The sequence below is a fragment of the Neodiprion virginianus genome, chromosome 2 (assembly GCF_021901495.1).
Source record: "Neodiprion virginianus isolate iyNeoVirg1 chromosome 2, iyNeoVirg1.1, whole genome shotgun sequence".
Taxonomy (NCBI): domain Eukaryota; kingdom Metazoa; phylum Arthropoda; class Insecta; order Hymenoptera; family Diprionidae; genus Neodiprion; species Neodiprion virginianus.
Window position 1 is genome coordinate 2,200,623 of NC_060878.1, and position 14,583 is coordinate 2,215,205.

General features: G+C 37.3%; 4 protein-coding genes across 9 annotated transcripts; 2 read left to right on the top strand and 2 right to left on the bottom strand.

Annotated features, from left to right (window-relative positions):
• Positions 1-773: 773 nt before the first annotated feature.
• Positions 774-3,057, bottom strand: LOC124298277 (tRNA pseudouridine synthase A). 4 transcript variants are annotated; one of them, XM_046750080.1, is made up of 7 exons: positions 2,799-3,057; positions 2,543-2,656; positions 2,270-2,404; positions 2,018-2,167; positions 1,686-1,932; positions 1,430-1,576; positions 774-908 (listed from the first exon to the last, which is right to left on the bottom strand). In XM_046750080.1, exons 1-7 carry the CDS (start codon positions 2,843-2,845, stop codon positions 903-905), a joined length of 846 nt encoding a protein of 281 aa, XP_046606036.1. In that variant the 5' UTR covers positions 2,846-3,057; the 3' UTR covers positions 774-902. The 4 variants fall into 4 exon arrangements, with proteins under 4 accessions (XP_046606036.1, XP_046606035.1, XP_046606034.1 ...); XM_046750079.1 differs by lacking the exon at positions 774-908 and having other exon boundaries at positions 1,358-1,576; positions 2,853-3,057; XM_046750078.1 differs by lacking the exon at positions 774-908 and having other exon boundaries at positions 1,358-1,576; positions 2,799-3,041.
• A 53-nt stretch (positions 3,058-3,110) lies between these two features.
• LOC124298252 (intraflagellar transport protein 122 homolog) lies at positions 3,111-8,725 on the top strand. Of its 2 annotated transcripts, XM_046750030.1 has the most exons (17): positions 3,111-3,551; positions 3,802-3,911; positions 4,053-4,173; positions 4,262-4,472; positions 4,537-4,610; positions 4,689-4,959; positions 5,037-5,198; positions 5,279-5,576; positions 5,664-6,034; positions 6,125-6,517; positions 6,609-6,748; positions 6,818-7,092; positions 7,166-7,392; positions 7,477-7,864; positions 8,034-8,206; positions 8,309-8,470; positions 8,584-8,725. In XM_046750030.1, the coding sequence occupies exons 1-17, from the start codon at positions 3,499-3,501 to the stop codon at positions 8,692-8,694; spliced, it is 3,540 nt and encodes a 1,179-aa protein (XP_046605986.1). In that variant the 5' UTR covers positions 3,111-3,498; the 3' UTR covers positions 8,695-8,725. The 2 variants fall into 2 exon arrangements, with proteins under 2 accessions (XP_046605986.1, XP_046605987.1); XM_046750031.1 differs by lacking the exons at positions 3,111-3,551; positions 4,053-4,173 and having other exon boundaries at positions 3,806-3,911.
• A 370-nt stretch (positions 8,726-9,095) lies between these two features.
• LOC124298272 (uncharacterized) lies at positions 9,096-11,311 on the top strand. 2 transcript variants are annotated; one of them, XM_046750072.1, is made up of 9 exons: positions 9,096-9,154; positions 9,347-9,499; positions 9,860-9,990; positions 10,069-10,201; positions 10,318-10,440; positions 10,521-10,604; positions 10,690-10,842; positions 10,907-11,038; positions 11,171-11,311. In XM_046750072.1, the coding sequence occupies exons 1-9, from the start codon at positions 9,103-9,105 to the stop codon at positions 11,281-11,283; spliced, it is 1,074 nt and encodes a 357-aa protein (XP_046606028.1). In that variant the 5' UTR covers positions 9,096-9,102; the 3' UTR covers positions 11,284-11,311. The 2 variants fall into 2 exon arrangements, with proteins under 2 accessions (XP_046606028.1, XP_046606027.1); XM_046750071.1 differs by having other exon boundaries at positions 9,097-9,232.
• A 205-nt stretch (positions 11,312-11,516) lies between these two features.
• On the bottom strand, positions 11,517-13,468 carry LOC124298271 (prostaglandin E synthase 2). Its single transcript, XM_046750070.1, has 5 exons — positions 13,130-13,468; positions 12,911-12,985; positions 12,308-12,645; positions 12,051-12,162; positions 11,517-11,954 (listed from the first exon to the last, which is right to left on the bottom strand). The coding sequence occupies exons 1-5, from the start codon at positions 13,415-13,417 to the stop codon at positions 11,592-11,594; spliced, it is 1,176 nt and encodes a 391-aa protein (XP_046606026.1). The 5' UTR covers positions 13,418-13,468; the 3' UTR covers positions 11,517-11,591.
• Positions 13,469-14,583: the final 1,115 nt, after the last annotated feature.

The following is a 14,583-nucleotide window of genomic DNA, read 5'->3' on the forward strand; positions in this document are numbered from 1 at the left end:
ATAAACAAGAAGTAAGATTTGGTTTCAGACCAATACCTATAGGTAGACATACATGCGCCTGGCCCTAAGGGCGACGGCAATTCGATAAACACCAGGACGAGGCTTGATTTCCGCGCGAAGCGCTTTGCTTTGAAATTCACAATAGGAAGGTACTATTCAGATTCTGTCGCATAATTTGGTCGTTTTATTCCTACTGAATTTACATTTGATATTTAATATACAAACGATAGGCGTGTGTGACATAAAGAAACAAACCGTCCAAGTGAAATTAAAAAAGTCTGCAAATATTAAAGGTGAATTATGTAGCATATAGCCGAAAAAAGGCGTGGTAATAAACATACGAAATTCATTCAATTTTGATAAATATTACGTGCGGAGAACGGTGACTTGTGTTGATTTTTTTTCTGTTCTTAAGAGATTTCTGGATTGGATAATATTTTTGTTTAACAAATGCTCAAGTCTTGTGAATCCCTTTGCGTTTAATGTGTATTAATAATATCGACTATTTTTGGCTGTACAAACACAGCATATTTCAATAATACAATAATTACGAAAATTCATGCATTGTTTCTTTCTATAGTTACAGCAAATTTAGACTTGTAAGAGACGATCCACATTATTTACCACTCGCTACAACAATGATGTAAAATCAGAGAATTCCAAACCTTTCAATTGCTTGACAAATCCGTCATTTGGCCTTATGCATTCCCTAACAGATTTCACCTCCTGATAAGCTTGATGGTATGATAGATTTTTTTTAACCATTAAATAACCTATCACAACGGAAGCTGATCGAGATACACCCGCGTTACAGTGTATAAAAACGCCCTGACCTCCTTTTTCACGCATTATTCTCAGGCAGGTTTTTAATGCCTCTGAAATTTTAGCTTCCGGAATATCCATTAAATCTATAAAGTAATAATGAATATCTTTAAATACAATTTCCAGCTTTATACCAATACTTATAATGTGCCGTATCCCATGGTTTTCTAATATATTTATATCAGCTGCTGGATCTTGAGAGCCAAAGTATAAACCAGGCTCCACCATAGCCATTTGTAGATCGGGTTTTGTATCAACGATGAATGGTAGTCCTTTGTCTACTAATCTCATCTCGCTTCCTAAAATTTCGTACTTTTCACCCAGCATGTTAGTTACTACAGTATTACAGTGTTTTAGCTCCTTTTTCTTAGCTGTTAAAAGGGAGCTCAGACTCATGACGGAGGATTAATTAAACAGCAGCAACGTTACTATCACCACTTTTAAGAATTAGTGATTGTTAACTGCTATTTAAATTTTTTATTATTCAGGTAAAAAATGTAAAATATCGACTATCACTACGTAAAATGATGTTCAGTTAATTAACAGCTACAGATGATTGATCTTCGCAAATAATATTCTTTTTTAAGTCCAACGGGTCGTAGCCTACCTCGCATAAATAGAGAGCGTACGGTGGCAATACTTGAACACGCGAGTCCCAGTTATGACGTGACGGAACTTGTAACATACACCTAATATCTCTTTCCGTAATTTTTCCTAGTCCTAGTGTGATCAGGGTTCCGACCATTCGACGAACCTGCCAAGTTAAATATTGAAAGAGCCATATTAATTATTATTATGAAAATAGGACAAGACAGGGGAACGTAGTGTTCGATTGTCTGACCCATACAAATGATGATCATTACCTGATTATAAAGAAAAGCTCTACCCCCACACCTGAAATCCCAGTAATCGAACTGTGTGGAAAGGGGATCATCAATCATTAAAGGCTGACCCTTTTCCACAGTGAAGTAATCAAGTTGCCGGACATAAACAACCTTTTTATTTTGATACTTGTTCTTTATTTTTCCAGCAAATGTTTGAAAATCTTTAGGTCCGAGGAAAAGCTGAGTTCCCCTTTTTACTCGTTCCGCATCGAAGGGACCAGTATTACTGAAAACGAACAATAGTATTTTATTATACAGCTGAAATTTACTGATAAGTAATTTTTGGATAAAAATCTGTTATAGTTGCGTACCCAAGAAGTGCAAAACATCGATACAGCTCACTGACTGGTATATCCTGATAACATTCTTTCTTAGGAACCATGAGACGATACAAATATGATCGAGACTTGGCTGAATGTCTGGCATGAAAGTCTGTGCTGACTTGGTAACAGGAAGTGATTCTGCGTCGTTAAATTTGATACGTGTCTTTGAAACAGGTAAATAAATTTTAGATCGATACAATATTGACCAAGATTTGCATAACAGTTAATAAATACACTGACCTGATCGCATGACCATTCTTAGCAAAAGTCTTATTTAGTCTGTGCTTCATATATTGCGTATTGTATGACTCGTTCTTTGGATGAATCAAGTCGATGTGGGCTGTTGTTGACAGAGCATGAACGCCGCTATCCGTTCTGTGAGAATTGCGGTGGGTGTAAAAATCAGGAAATTCTTGAGCCGTGTTCAGTTATACTCAATTTTCAACCGCCCCATCGATTTCTTTAATACTCATATTATGAATATGTTTACAACATATAAGCAGCAATTAAAACCTGCTCGAAACTTGAAGAATTGGTTCAGATAGACTTCGGGGTTTAATGGAGTCGGCCAATGCTTCTTCAATAGTGCCTTGAATTGTGCGTAAGGACTCTTGTCTTTGCATTCCACTGCAATTGTTCATGTATATTGTGTGAAAATTAAACAAATTAATTAGGTTAGACTAAATTTTACCTACTGTTTTAATATTAGTATAAAGCAAGACTGTAATATACAACAAAATATACTAAATCTTGTATAAAAGACGCGTACCTGAAGTGGGTGCCAATATAATTCATGTATAATAAGTATCTTTTCATTTCTTACAGCTAAATCAGTGCTAAGTGATATTAATAATCGAGTAAGCTGAGAAGGCGTCGTATTTGTAGAATTCGGCATGTGGCACGTGAAATTTCCTAACCTAACCCGACTAATTTCTGTTAGGTTAAGGTTGAGTCCATAAATGTTGACAGGTCTGAAGTTAGTAACGTTAACGTAAAAAAACATCATGGAATAAATCGTAGTACAATTTTAGAACGACTTTCAAGGAGTTGACTTTTCAGTATATGGACATATTTTATTTGTTATGATTTACTAGCTGAATTTCAGTCAATCCTAAGGGTGCGAAGTAAACATGCATCGTTAAAGCAACGTTACTAAGTTCAACCTCATAAATGTTGAGACTTTGAGACTAGTATTGTAGAGTGAGGTTAGAACGCCACAGAAATCTGGATCACGTTGCCCCGGTAACCGGTTTAATTTGCGAAGTGTCAAAATTCAAAACAAACTACTGATTCGACCCAGTAGCGTGCGCTTATTAGACGTAAATAGCAATGTATATATGCATTTGTGTAGACTCAAGTGGTTAACGGTTCTTGAACCTAAATTACAATGACAATAGGCTGCTAAATTCATTGCTAGTGAACGAATTAGAGAATAGAGGCATCCTTTTTATTACACTGAAGTTATTAAAATGAGATCTCATCCTACATGGGTTGATAAAGTTCAAGATAAAACAGACCAATGGTAAGTGATCAATAACAGCATAAATTAAATACACGGCAAACAATTGAACAAACAATTATGAGGTATCTCAGGATTTCATTGTTATATGCAAAGTTTGTTTAATCTGTATGCATACTCTTGTGTATACAGCATTCAAATGAAAACCAAAGTTTGCATAGTATTTTCCACATGCAAACGCAGTCATAAACAGTTTTTCCTTCTTCTTTCTTAATCCTCATTATTGAATTGATTGTTCCCAAATTTATTTCAGCATCTATGATCTCTGCTTCAACCCAGATGGAACCCAATTAATAGTCGCTGCTGGCAGTCAAGTCCTTGTCTACGAAACCAATGATGGTGCGCTTGTACAACCACTCAAAGGTATATTATCCCTATAATTTATTGCTCAATATAACACGGATCATGCCCTTCCTTTTCCACTATTATACCAGATTGTGCAGCATTTTAACTAGTCAACTAAACTAGATTACAAATCACGATTAATTCAAATCTACATTTTAGGACACAAAGATGTCGTCTATTGCGTTTGCTACGCGAGAGATGGAAAGAAGTTTGCATCTGGTAGTGCAGACAAAAGCGTTATTATATGGACTTCCAAGCTCGAAGGAATATTGAAATACTCGTAAGACATTACTAAAGCTTTTTACGCCGGTTCTTTTTTATGTAAGCCTTTGTATGTGCCAATGAATAATGCAAAGCAAATTTTTTAGCCATAGTGAAGCTGTTCAAGCGATGCAATTTAATCCTGTCTCGCACCAGCTGCTCAGTTGTGCACTTTCCGACATCGCATTTTGGTCCACTGAACAGAAGGCTGTGCAGAAGCTGAAGTCTGGAGGAAGAGTAAATTGCTGTGCTTGGACAAAGGATGGACAGTACTTGGCCATTGGACTTGCGCTGGGATATGTTTCTATCAGAAATAAGGTTCGTCTATTAATTATCTCAGATTTTTAATTGAAACGTAATAATGTTGAAAGATTATTTCCAGAACGGAGAAGAAAAGACTCGAATTGATCGTGCAGGGGGAACGCCAATCTGGAGTTTGTCTTGGAGCCCATTGAAGTAAGCTGAAATATTTCTGGAACATTCTTCTCACTAAAGAATCATTGGAAGTATCAATTTTATTTTTACCGACAACAGAGACGATTCTGTGGACGTGTTATGCGTCGCTGATTGGGGCGGCGGTCTTTCCTTCTACACTCTGGCTGGAAAAACAGTGAGCAGGGACAGGTCGCTGAATTTCATTCCACTGAATGTAGCCTACTTTCCTGACGGACAATACATTCTTGTAGCTGGCAGCAATAAACGCTGTTTATTAATGACCCATGACGGCATTCAGCTGGCTTCGATTGGTGATACTTTTTCATCCTGGGTATGGAGTTGCGCTGTTCATCCAGGATCCTCACACGTCGTGCGTTCAATTTTATTTCTCAATCCCATTGAAATTTGCAAATAGATTTACAATGGCTAACATCTTTTGTGTCCCAGGCCATTGGTTGTCAAGATGGAACAATAACATATTCTCAATTGTCCTGGAATACTGTTCACGGCTTGTACGGAGACCGATATGCATATCGAGAAAATATGACTGATGTTATAATCCAGCACCTGGTTACAAATCAAAAAGTTCGAATTAAGTGCAAAGATTTGGTATGCCGTACTTCAAGTTTTTTTCATTATTCCTACGTCTCCAACCTGGATCGAATGAAATTGCATGATTGTTATTTCAGGTCTGTAGAATTGCAGTTTATCGAGATAGACTCGCTGTGCAATTACCTGAACGAGTGATCATATATGAACCTTCGGGAAACAGCGAAGGAATGCACTATCGCATCAGGGACAAACTTCCTCAGTCCTTGAATTGCAATTTGTTAGTTGTAACCACAAACCATTTGGTACTGTGCCTAGACAAACGACTACAGAGCCTAACTTTTACTGGTATTATTGAAAGAGAGTGGATTCTCGATGGCGTTATTACCTACATAAAAGTCGCCGGTGGTCCATCAGGTCAAGAATGCATCATTGCAGGTTGAATTCATTTTTACGCTTACCAGATTGATATTAGCCTAACAGTAATTAATAATGAATAATAAACTTGTCAATATTATATTTCAGGATTGAAAACCGGATACGTTTCAAAGATATATCTCGACAATCCGTTTCCAGCTCAGCTGGCAAAAGTTGAAGGTGCTATACACTGTCTAGATATTAGCCCACTCAAAGAAAAGTTAGCCGTAGTAAGCGACACGGGTTTGCTTACGGTGTTTGATCTAAATACAGAAGAAATATTACGAGAAATCCAAGATGTTACAAGCGTTGCATTCAATTCCGTGTTTGAGGATATGATGTGCTACTCAGGGAACGATTACTTGGCTGTAAAAGTCGCTGATTTTAACGAATACAAACAAAAATTTTCTGGCTTTGTTGTCGGGCATAATGGGTCCAAGTTGTACTGTTTAAACGGAGCGGCGATACTGACGGTAGAGGTATGGTTCCAAATATGTAACTCGCAAAACCTCTTTTTAACTTGTTAGGCTAAACTAGTAACAGTGACTAAAGATGACAATGAATTTCAGGTACCAATGTCATCATCTATGTATCAGTACCTAGAAAGAGGAATGTTTAAAGAAGCTTTTGCAATAGCTTGTTTAGGCGTAGCTGAAGGCGATTGGCTCGCTTTGGGGACTGCTGCTCTGGATCACTTAGAATTGAATGTAGCATACGCAGCGTTTTCGCGTATTAAAAAATTACGTTATATCGATATCGTTTCTGAAGTTGAGGAAAAATTGAATTCTGGGGAATGGGGTCGAGAAGCTTGCATGGCTACTGCGGCCGCGGCAATGGGAAAACTTCGAGAAGCTGCAAGACTGTATCAGAAAGCTGGACTTCAACAATACGCTCTTAATATGTATTCAGATTTGAGAATGTTTGATATAGCTCAAGAATTTATCACCAGTGGTAACACTCAGGTACATGAAAGACAATTTTAATTTTTTTTGCTCTAATCTCATTTTACAAAATTTAGGAATTTTAGCCAATGATCTTATGTCTACATCTCAGGACCGAACAATTTTACTGAGGCGAAGAGCTGAGTGGGCAAAAAGTTTGGGAGAACCTCGAGCAGCTGCAGAAATGTTCCTCACTGCTGGAGATGTTCAACGAGCCATTAATATCATTGCTGAATATGGTTGGATTGACATGTGCGTATTAGTTGCCTAATTTAAAGTTGAACAATTTTCTTTTTTTACACATTGATCTTAACAATTCAGGCTCATCAAAGTTGGAAGACAACTGGATAAGGCCGAGAGAGACAGTTTGTCTATGATAGCTAAAAAACTGAGGCAGTTAGGCGCCACGCATGGTGCTGCTGAAATATTCAGTCGATTAGGAGATGATCCTGACGTTGCTGATGTTTTGATAGACGCACAAGCATGGCCTGAGGCGTTCGAACTGGCGGAAAGAAATCCAAAACTAAAATCTCGCGTTTATGGACCATATGCAAGATGGTTAGCTGAAACTGGTCGTTTTTCTGAAGCTCAAGAAGGTACGATACGAAATTGTTCTCTGTTTGATTTCTCGTTAATAATTGAATATTTCAACTGATTTTATATGGGCAGCATTTCAAATGGCTGGTCAACCTGAGGAATCGATATCTGTTCTCACACTGTTAGCCAAAAATGCAGTGGCTGAAAAAAGATTCCGCGATGCTTCGTACTTCTATTGGATCCTTTCACAACTCAGCCTCGATTTGAGCAAGCGTACCGACGAAATAATGGCAACTTTTCAAATATATTATGATAAAGCTGATATTTACTACGCATATAACGAAGTTTACAAATATTTGGTGAGTTGTAATTCATTTGTTAATGACTAATCAGTACAATAATCGTAGGATGTCTTCTTAAAATGTTATACCTTCATGTTTCAGGAAGAACCTTTCACCTCATTGATGCCGGAGGCTTTGTTCAATATATCTCGATTTTTGCTAATGAAAACTCAAGATATACAAGTCGAAGGAGTATCACAGTTCACCATAACTTACACACTGATTAAGCAAGCGCGTATTCTCGGTGCCCATAAATTGGTAACACAGCTCTTTGAGCGATTACGGGGTATGAAAATTCCTGCAAGTCTATTATCGCAAGTGGAGGTCTCAACTTTGGCAGCTAGGGCTTATCCTTACAGCGATCCTGAAGAACTCCTACCTCTTTGCTACCGCTGTTCTACCTTCAATTCACTTCTACCTTCCAACAACATTTTTGGAAATAAATGTGTTCAGTGCGGACTTAAATTTCAGCATTCATTCGTCATGTTTGGTAAGTTCAAGTCAAAAGGATACTTTATTCATAAATACTTTTAAACTATAGACGGGGGAAAGAAACAGAGAGACCAATTCCACTAGAAATCGTCAATTATTGTTTTGTATATTCATTCCGTCAGCGCAATATTCTTCTTATTTAATGTGAATACCTCTTGCCTATCCAGAAATATTACCTATAGTTGAATTTGAGTTGGAAGAAGGAATCACTGACGAAGAAGCCAAAAGATTAATCGAAGAGCCAAGACCTCTCTCTGATAGTTCTTCGATCAGTGATAATCAACTCACCATACCTACGCCCGTTGGCGACCTGTTTACAGCTCGCTTGATACGATACGAGGTATATATCACAATTCTACAAACAATTTATATATATACGCTCTTGTCGTTCGTAGCTGCAATTATTTTTCAGAAATATTACACAAAATTTCAATATTCGCAGGATAAGACAGGCGAATCAAGAATTACCGTTGGTCGAGGTGTTTTAGCAAGTATAGAACCGTCCAGCGTACTAATTGCACACTGGCCAAAACCCTTCAAGACTAGATACTTCAGAAATCTTTTGCCGGATCTTCAAATAACTTTGTGCAAATCATGTTTAAAGGTACCGTTAACTTGGGGCTTATTTGTTAGTGCCCGAATTCTTACGAGACACTAAAGATGCTTTGAAGAAGTATTGTAATTAATATAACGAGAAGTGTGTTTATGATTTTTCAGTTATTCCATTCAGATGACTACGAATTGGCAATATTGCGTCATGGCCACTGTCCGTTCTGTAGAAGTTCACAGTTATCTAGAGCAGAACAAATTACAAGACACGCAACGTGAAAAGGAATATCTATAGAAAACAAGTCACACCTCGTAGGAATAAAGAAATGATCAATCTATTTATTTATCGACTGTTAGCAAATTAATTTCAGCTCCCTTTGTTGTTATAAATTTTAAACAATTATACATATCACGCTATTTATTGTTTGATAACGTCAATGACCAGTTCACAGTAATATTATCATAGTATTGAAAAATTCAGTAATAATTATAGAATGAATAAGTAAACGTATACCTAGCGGTAAAATAAGTATAGTCACAGTTATCCAAGAAAGAAATTACAGTTGTTGGAAATTATCAAGCACATGATAATTGCTCCAACAGCTAAGTAAACAGCACTCCGTTACCGAGATCTCATAGTGGCGAGTGATATCTTACCTTTTCAATCAGTTGTACGGAACTGTAAGGATGTTCAGCGTGTTGCTTGCAGTGATTTTTGCCGTCGCAACGATAGCATCTGGTCAGAGTGCTGCCTGGGATCAATCCCTGGGAGATGCAACGACATTTCAAGATGCTCCATTGGAGCGTCAAGGAAAATGTAAGTTCGATCATTACATAGTTGAGTTTCATCTCTCAGGGATAATTTTACCCCAAAAAGTGATACAATCACGTCGATACTAATGTATTCACGTTATTTTATTGTTTCGTATAGTTTTTCCGCTCTTCAGTGTCATCAGATTTGCTAATACTCAATGTACTGGAAGCAATAATCTGAATGGTACGTGCTTCACAAGACGTGAATGTTCCAATTACGCCGGGACTGCTTCTGGGACTTGTGCCAACAGCCTCGGCGTTTGTTGTGTTTGTAAGTATAACAGAATAAATTCCTTAACTGATCACTATCCGTCAGATTGGATTAGAAAAAAGCGTGAAAAGTGCTCTGAAATTTTTTAAATCAATCAAGTGTTGTGCTTCTGTCCTAAGGTGATATTCATAGCAGATTGTACGTTAATATTTCGATAATGAGTTTAATAAAAGTAGACAGAAGGATAAGATGTTAACTTTTGACTTTAATAAATGTTTAGAGCAAAGAAATTCTATACAAAAATGATTTTGGCGCTTTCTTCATATAGACACAGATTTCAACATAGACACAGATGCTTCGCTTCTCTTGTGATTCTTGATGAAATTCCCCATTTTTAAATTAAATAATATCGTTTCACAGTTGTGAGAACATGCGGTTCTACCACGAACATGAACAATACGTATTTCATAAATCCCGATTATCCAACAACGTATGCTGGTGGAGATCGATGCACAATTGTCGTTCGTCCCTGCAATTCTCATATTTGTCAGGTGAGCAGGAATGCATTGCAAAAACTTTAATGACCTTATCACCTCAGATATTTAAACAATGGTTTCTACTGCACATAGTTGCGTTTGGATTTCTTGGATTTCTCCCTAGCCCAACCAGACGGAACTGGTGTGTGTGACTTAGACTTTTTGACAGTAACTGGTGGAGCAACCCTCGTTCCCAGGATTTGTGGAGAAAATACCAATCAACACGGTATAGTTTAATGTGAAAAAAATGTTGAGTCTTTATTTGACATTTATCACGTGCAAAAATTCGAAAAATATGCATACTTAAGCTAGATACTGAAATATTTATTATTCTGTCTACAGTTTATGTAGATTTCGATGGACCAGCTCCTATTACGATATCGATCGATACTGACGTGAACTACGTATTTGATCGCCGTTGGAATATCAGGATACAGCAGATAGCCTGCGATTCTGTATGGCGTGGTACGTATCACAGTATTTGCCAATATTCTTTTCAAATCACATGAAAATAGTTGAGCATTATTACATACATTTCATTTCAGCTCCGAGTGGATGTCTGCAATATTATACTACAACTACTGGCACTGTAACAAGCTTCAATTACGGTACCGTAGTGAATCCAAGATGTAAGTAAAATATCATACTATTTCGTTATTGAAATAATTCTCGTTCACTGTAAAATCAGCGATTTTTAACACTTCAAAATTTCAGCTCCACTGGTCGGTACTCGTCAACTAGTGAATTTGAATTACGGTGTTTGTGTGAGAATGACTGTGGGCTATTGTGCGATTCAATGGTCACAGGACAACACCCTGTCATTCACTGTTTCTGGAGATACAGACGGCCTTGACACAACAATAATTGGTAAGTTTTTCAAAAGAAAAAATCTGTACACAACGCAGTAACTTCAACTTTCATCATTCAACAGGGACAGACTTGGCTGCAGTTACTGGAACAGATTGTACGGCAGATTTTGTTATAATACCAAATCCATTTGATACAACAGGTACCGCATTAGATGTTGATCGTTTCTGTGGAAACGGTTTCGTAACTGTTATCAGTAAGTATCGTCACCCAAATTATGGTAGAATAGAATGTCGCATTTTCGTCAATTTATACTATTAAAGGATTGGTTACGAAATAAAGATTTTTTGCTATATTGATACTCATAATAACGCTTTTTTTTTTACAGGTTCTTCAAAACCGTTTGTTCTTTACGTCATTACAAACGGAGATGAAACTGGTGATGTTCTAAACAGAGGATTTATTCTAGACTATCAACAAATAGCTTGTCCAATATTCTAAACCAAAGCAACCATATTTAATGCGTAATATGAAAGTGTTTAATGCATTCGTTTGTTAGTTGGACCGTGTTCAAAGATAAATTTTTTAGGGTGGCTAATTTTCTCTAGACACAGTCCAATATTGTGAATAAATGTGATGTACTTAATTTATCTATAGTGAATAACAATTACATCTAATGAGCCATGGCCATCTTATTTTTAGTTTGTGATTGGTACAAATCTTGACCCCATATGTTTATACTATAATTAATATTTATTAATTAACAAATAAGTAAATACATACACTTGTGAATTTATAATAATGACAATTTAATACTTGACATATTGTCGTCCGTGATTCGAATCAATTTTTTCACGCATAGCATTAAACCATACGCCAACTTTCGTGTGGTCTAATAAATCTCTGAATGCTTCACATCCCTCGATACTTTTTAAAATACCGTAGACAGCTAAGTCTGAGAAATCTGGGTCTGATCCACCCATGAATTGCGTTCCTTTAACACTAATGCCATTCAACCAATGGTTTACTTCGTCATACAGTGACTGCCTAACGTCATCTTTGAGACTGTGTCTTTTTTTGAGCCTTTTCGATATCAGCCACATTGCATAGGCTCCCACATTGATCATGAGCAGGCGTTCCCACATTGGAAAGTACTCCTCCCATCTACCAACCTGTTGGTTTTTCTCATGGTTTATCATTCGGTAACTTTAACCTACACAAAGATTATTTTCACAGAGCATAGTGATCTCACAACAGTTTTTACTTACGTCGGAAAACCAGTTGAACGCTTGACGTGCTTCTGTTGTTGTTCTGTAAACGTTTGGAGATAAAACGTGAACTAGGACATCATCAGCCCATTTTCGCCACTTTCGTTCCTCTCTATCATTGAACAGAAAAAAGCAAAATACTGTATTTGGAAAATGAGACAGTTTTATTCTGCATGAAAAGCGAAAATATTCGAAGCGATGACAATAATGATCAGGAAAAGATTAGATATAAGATGTTATTTTTCAAATGTACGCACACGATATAATTCATAGACTTTTCCTTTGGCAGATTGTTTTGATACATCAGGAAGTATTTATTGACAATTTCTTCTTTGAACGTTCCTTTTGCATCTCGGCAAAACATTTTTGGATAATACTTGACAATGTCTTCAATTTTTTTATACTTGTCTTCTAAAATTGTTCCAAGAACGGATATTATCATGGTACTATCAATCAATGGCTGATATCCTCCATCTACTTTGGCGAGAAGAATCGGTACTTTTCTATACGTCGACCATTTAATTTCATTTCTTAGAACTGGATCCACTTCAACAACATCGTATGATATTCCATGGTAATCCAAAAACACTCGCACCTATGTGTATATATATTTAAAATATACAAGTACTTCTGAAAGAGTCAATTTTAACATAATTCTGTACAGTTATTCATTTTCTCCTAACAAGTTTTCACGCATAGGTCTAATTTCACAATATAGAGACAACTTGTAGAGAAAACGTGAATTTCTTGAACAGTAAGCAGACTAGAACAGTCTGTATCGAAATACATATTACAAATTTACAATCATTCTACTGCGAGAATGCAATTGCTTTATAGACTATGTGCATATTACAATGTACCTTGCAGCAAAACGGGCATGTTTGGTATTGAAATAATGTAAGCTTCAGTCCAGAGTTGTCGCCAGGATAAATCACCTACAACATGATGCTGATGTAACAATTTGGTAAGAACAGGGAGATTATTCAATGCGAGTAGATGAGAATAGGTTACGTTCAATCACGTTAGTTTAGTTCGGTAACCTAAACGGATTTGCACCGATTGGACCACCGATTTTATACCTTTCTGGATGGCTTGATATCTGGTATTGATTTCAGCGTCTCAATTTCAGTCTGCGTTCCTTCATTAGCGATGTTTTTTCGATCCTTATTAATTTTATTGAAAGAATAACCTGCACCGAGTACAACACCTATCGACGCACCAATCAAACTCATCTTAACCACGCTCGGAGGTTTTGCCTGGTGCGTTGCCGTTTGAAAAAGTCTGGCGACGTACATTTTATGGTGAACATTTTTATTCTGCGATTGATTTCTTAGCAGAAATCGGGACACTTTATAGATTACAGACATTTCTCGCGACGACGACAAATTACCGGCCCACTCCAGGCGACCTTGCGCATCCTGACGAAATAAGCTACTGTAGCGACTAGCGAGTGTCGCTACAAGCTATGCCGTGATTACAGATAACTTTCTGCTTCAAACATTGTCCTGCACTTTGCGCGATTACAGGGAAAATTGGATCTTCGTATATCGCGTCAACAGCTTAGATAATACATTGAACAAACAAAGAAATCTTTAGTTATTTGGCCGTAACTTTTGATGCGTTGATCGAAGCGTATTAGGACTGCGCCCAATCGATTCCTCTCGCAAAATTACGTCGGAATAGTGCACAAAAGAATTTATTCCAGCACTTTTCAAAATCGCCAAAATTTTCACCAAAAATGGAAAGGGGTTAGCCTTACTTTTTTCCTCATTTTTTGAGCGAAAAATGACTGGTCTCGGATTCGATTTGTGTGAGCATTTCCTGACCAATTGGACCACCAGGAACTCAGAAAACGCAGCGAAAAAAGCGTGAGATCAACAGCAGAGAAATGACGACGAAAAGATCACCAGCTGAAAAATGTGAAAAACTCAGGGTCTGGTTTTCTGCCTGTAACTTTTGATCCGTTGCTCGCAGCGTATTAGGATTGTGCCCAATCGATTTCTCTGGCAAAATTACGTCGGAATAGTGCAAAAAAGAATTTATTCCAGCACTTTTCAAAATCGCCAGAATTTTCACCAAAAATGCAAAGCCTTACTTTTTTCCTCATTTTTTGAGCGAAAAATGACTGGTCTCGGATTCGATTTGTGTGACCATTTCCTGACTAATTGGACCACCAAGAACTCAGAAAACGCAACGAAAAAAGCGTGAGATCAACAGCAGAGAAATGACGACGGAAAGATCACCAGCTGAAAAATGTGAAAAACTCAGGGTCTGGTTTTCTGCCTGTAACTTTTGATCCGTTGCTCGCAGCGTATTAGGATTGTCCCCAATCGGTTTCTCTCGCAAAATTACGTCGGAATAGTGCACAAAAGAATTTATTCCAGCACTTTTCAAAATCGCCAAAATTTTCACCAAAAATGGAAAGGGGTTAGCCTTACTTTTTTCCTCATTTTTTGAGCGAAAAATGACTGGTCTCGGATTCGATTTGTGTGACCATTTCCTGACTAATCGGACCACCAAGAACTCAGAAAAC

Excerpts from the sequence above, each read along its gene's own strand:
- LOC124298271 (XM_046750070.1), bottom strand. The coding sequence starts at position 13,417 with ATGTCTGTAATCTATAAAGTGTCCCGATTTCTGCTAAGAAATCAATCG. Across the intron at positions 12,986-13,129 it reads ATATCAAGCCATCCAGAAAG|GTGATTTATCCTGGCGACAA; the intron begins GTATAAAATCGG and ends ATCATGTTGTAG. Across the intron at positions 12,646-12,910 it reads CATGCCCGTTTTGCTGCAAG|GTGCGAGTGTTTTTGGATTA; the intron begins GTACATTGTAAT and ends ATATACACATAG.
- LOC124298272 (XM_046750071.1), top strand. The coding sequence starts at position 9,103 with ATGTTCAGCGTGTTGCTTGCAGTGATTTTTGCCGTCGCAACGATAGCA. Across the intron at positions 9,500-9,859 it reads CCTCGGCGTTTGTTGTGTTT|TTGTGAGAACATGCGGTTCT; the intron begins GTAAGTATAACA and ends ATCGTTTCACAG. Across the intron at positions 10,605-10,689 it reads TACCGTAGTGAATCCAAGAT|CTCCACTGGTCGGTACTCGT; the intron begins GTAAGTAAAATA and ends TCAAAATTTCAG.
- LOC124298277 (XM_046750078.1), bottom strand. The coding sequence starts at position 2,845 with ATGAAAAGATACTTATTATACATGAATTATATTGGCACCCACTTCAG. Across the intron at positions 1,933-2,017 it reads CGATGTTTTGCACTTCTTGG|TAATACTGGTCCCTTCGATG; the intron begins GTACGCAACTAT and ends GTTCGTTTTCAG. Across the intron at positions 1,577-1,685 it reads GAGCTTTTCTTTATAATCAG|GTTCGTCGAATGGTCGGAAC; the intron begins GTAATGATCATC and ends TTAACTTGGCAG.
- LOC124298252 (XM_046750030.1), top strand. The coding sequence starts at position 3,499 with ATGAGATCTCATCCTACATGGGTTGATAAAGTTCAAGATAAAACAGAC. Across the intron at positions 4,611-4,688 it reads TTGTCTTGGAGCCCATTGAA|AGACGATTCTGTGGACGTGT; the intron begins GTAAGCTGAAAT and ends TACCGACAACAG. Across the intron at positions 7,393-7,476 it reads ACGAAGTTTACAAATATTTG|GAAGAACCTTTCACCTCATT; the intron begins GTGAGTTGTAAT and ends TTCATGTTTCAG.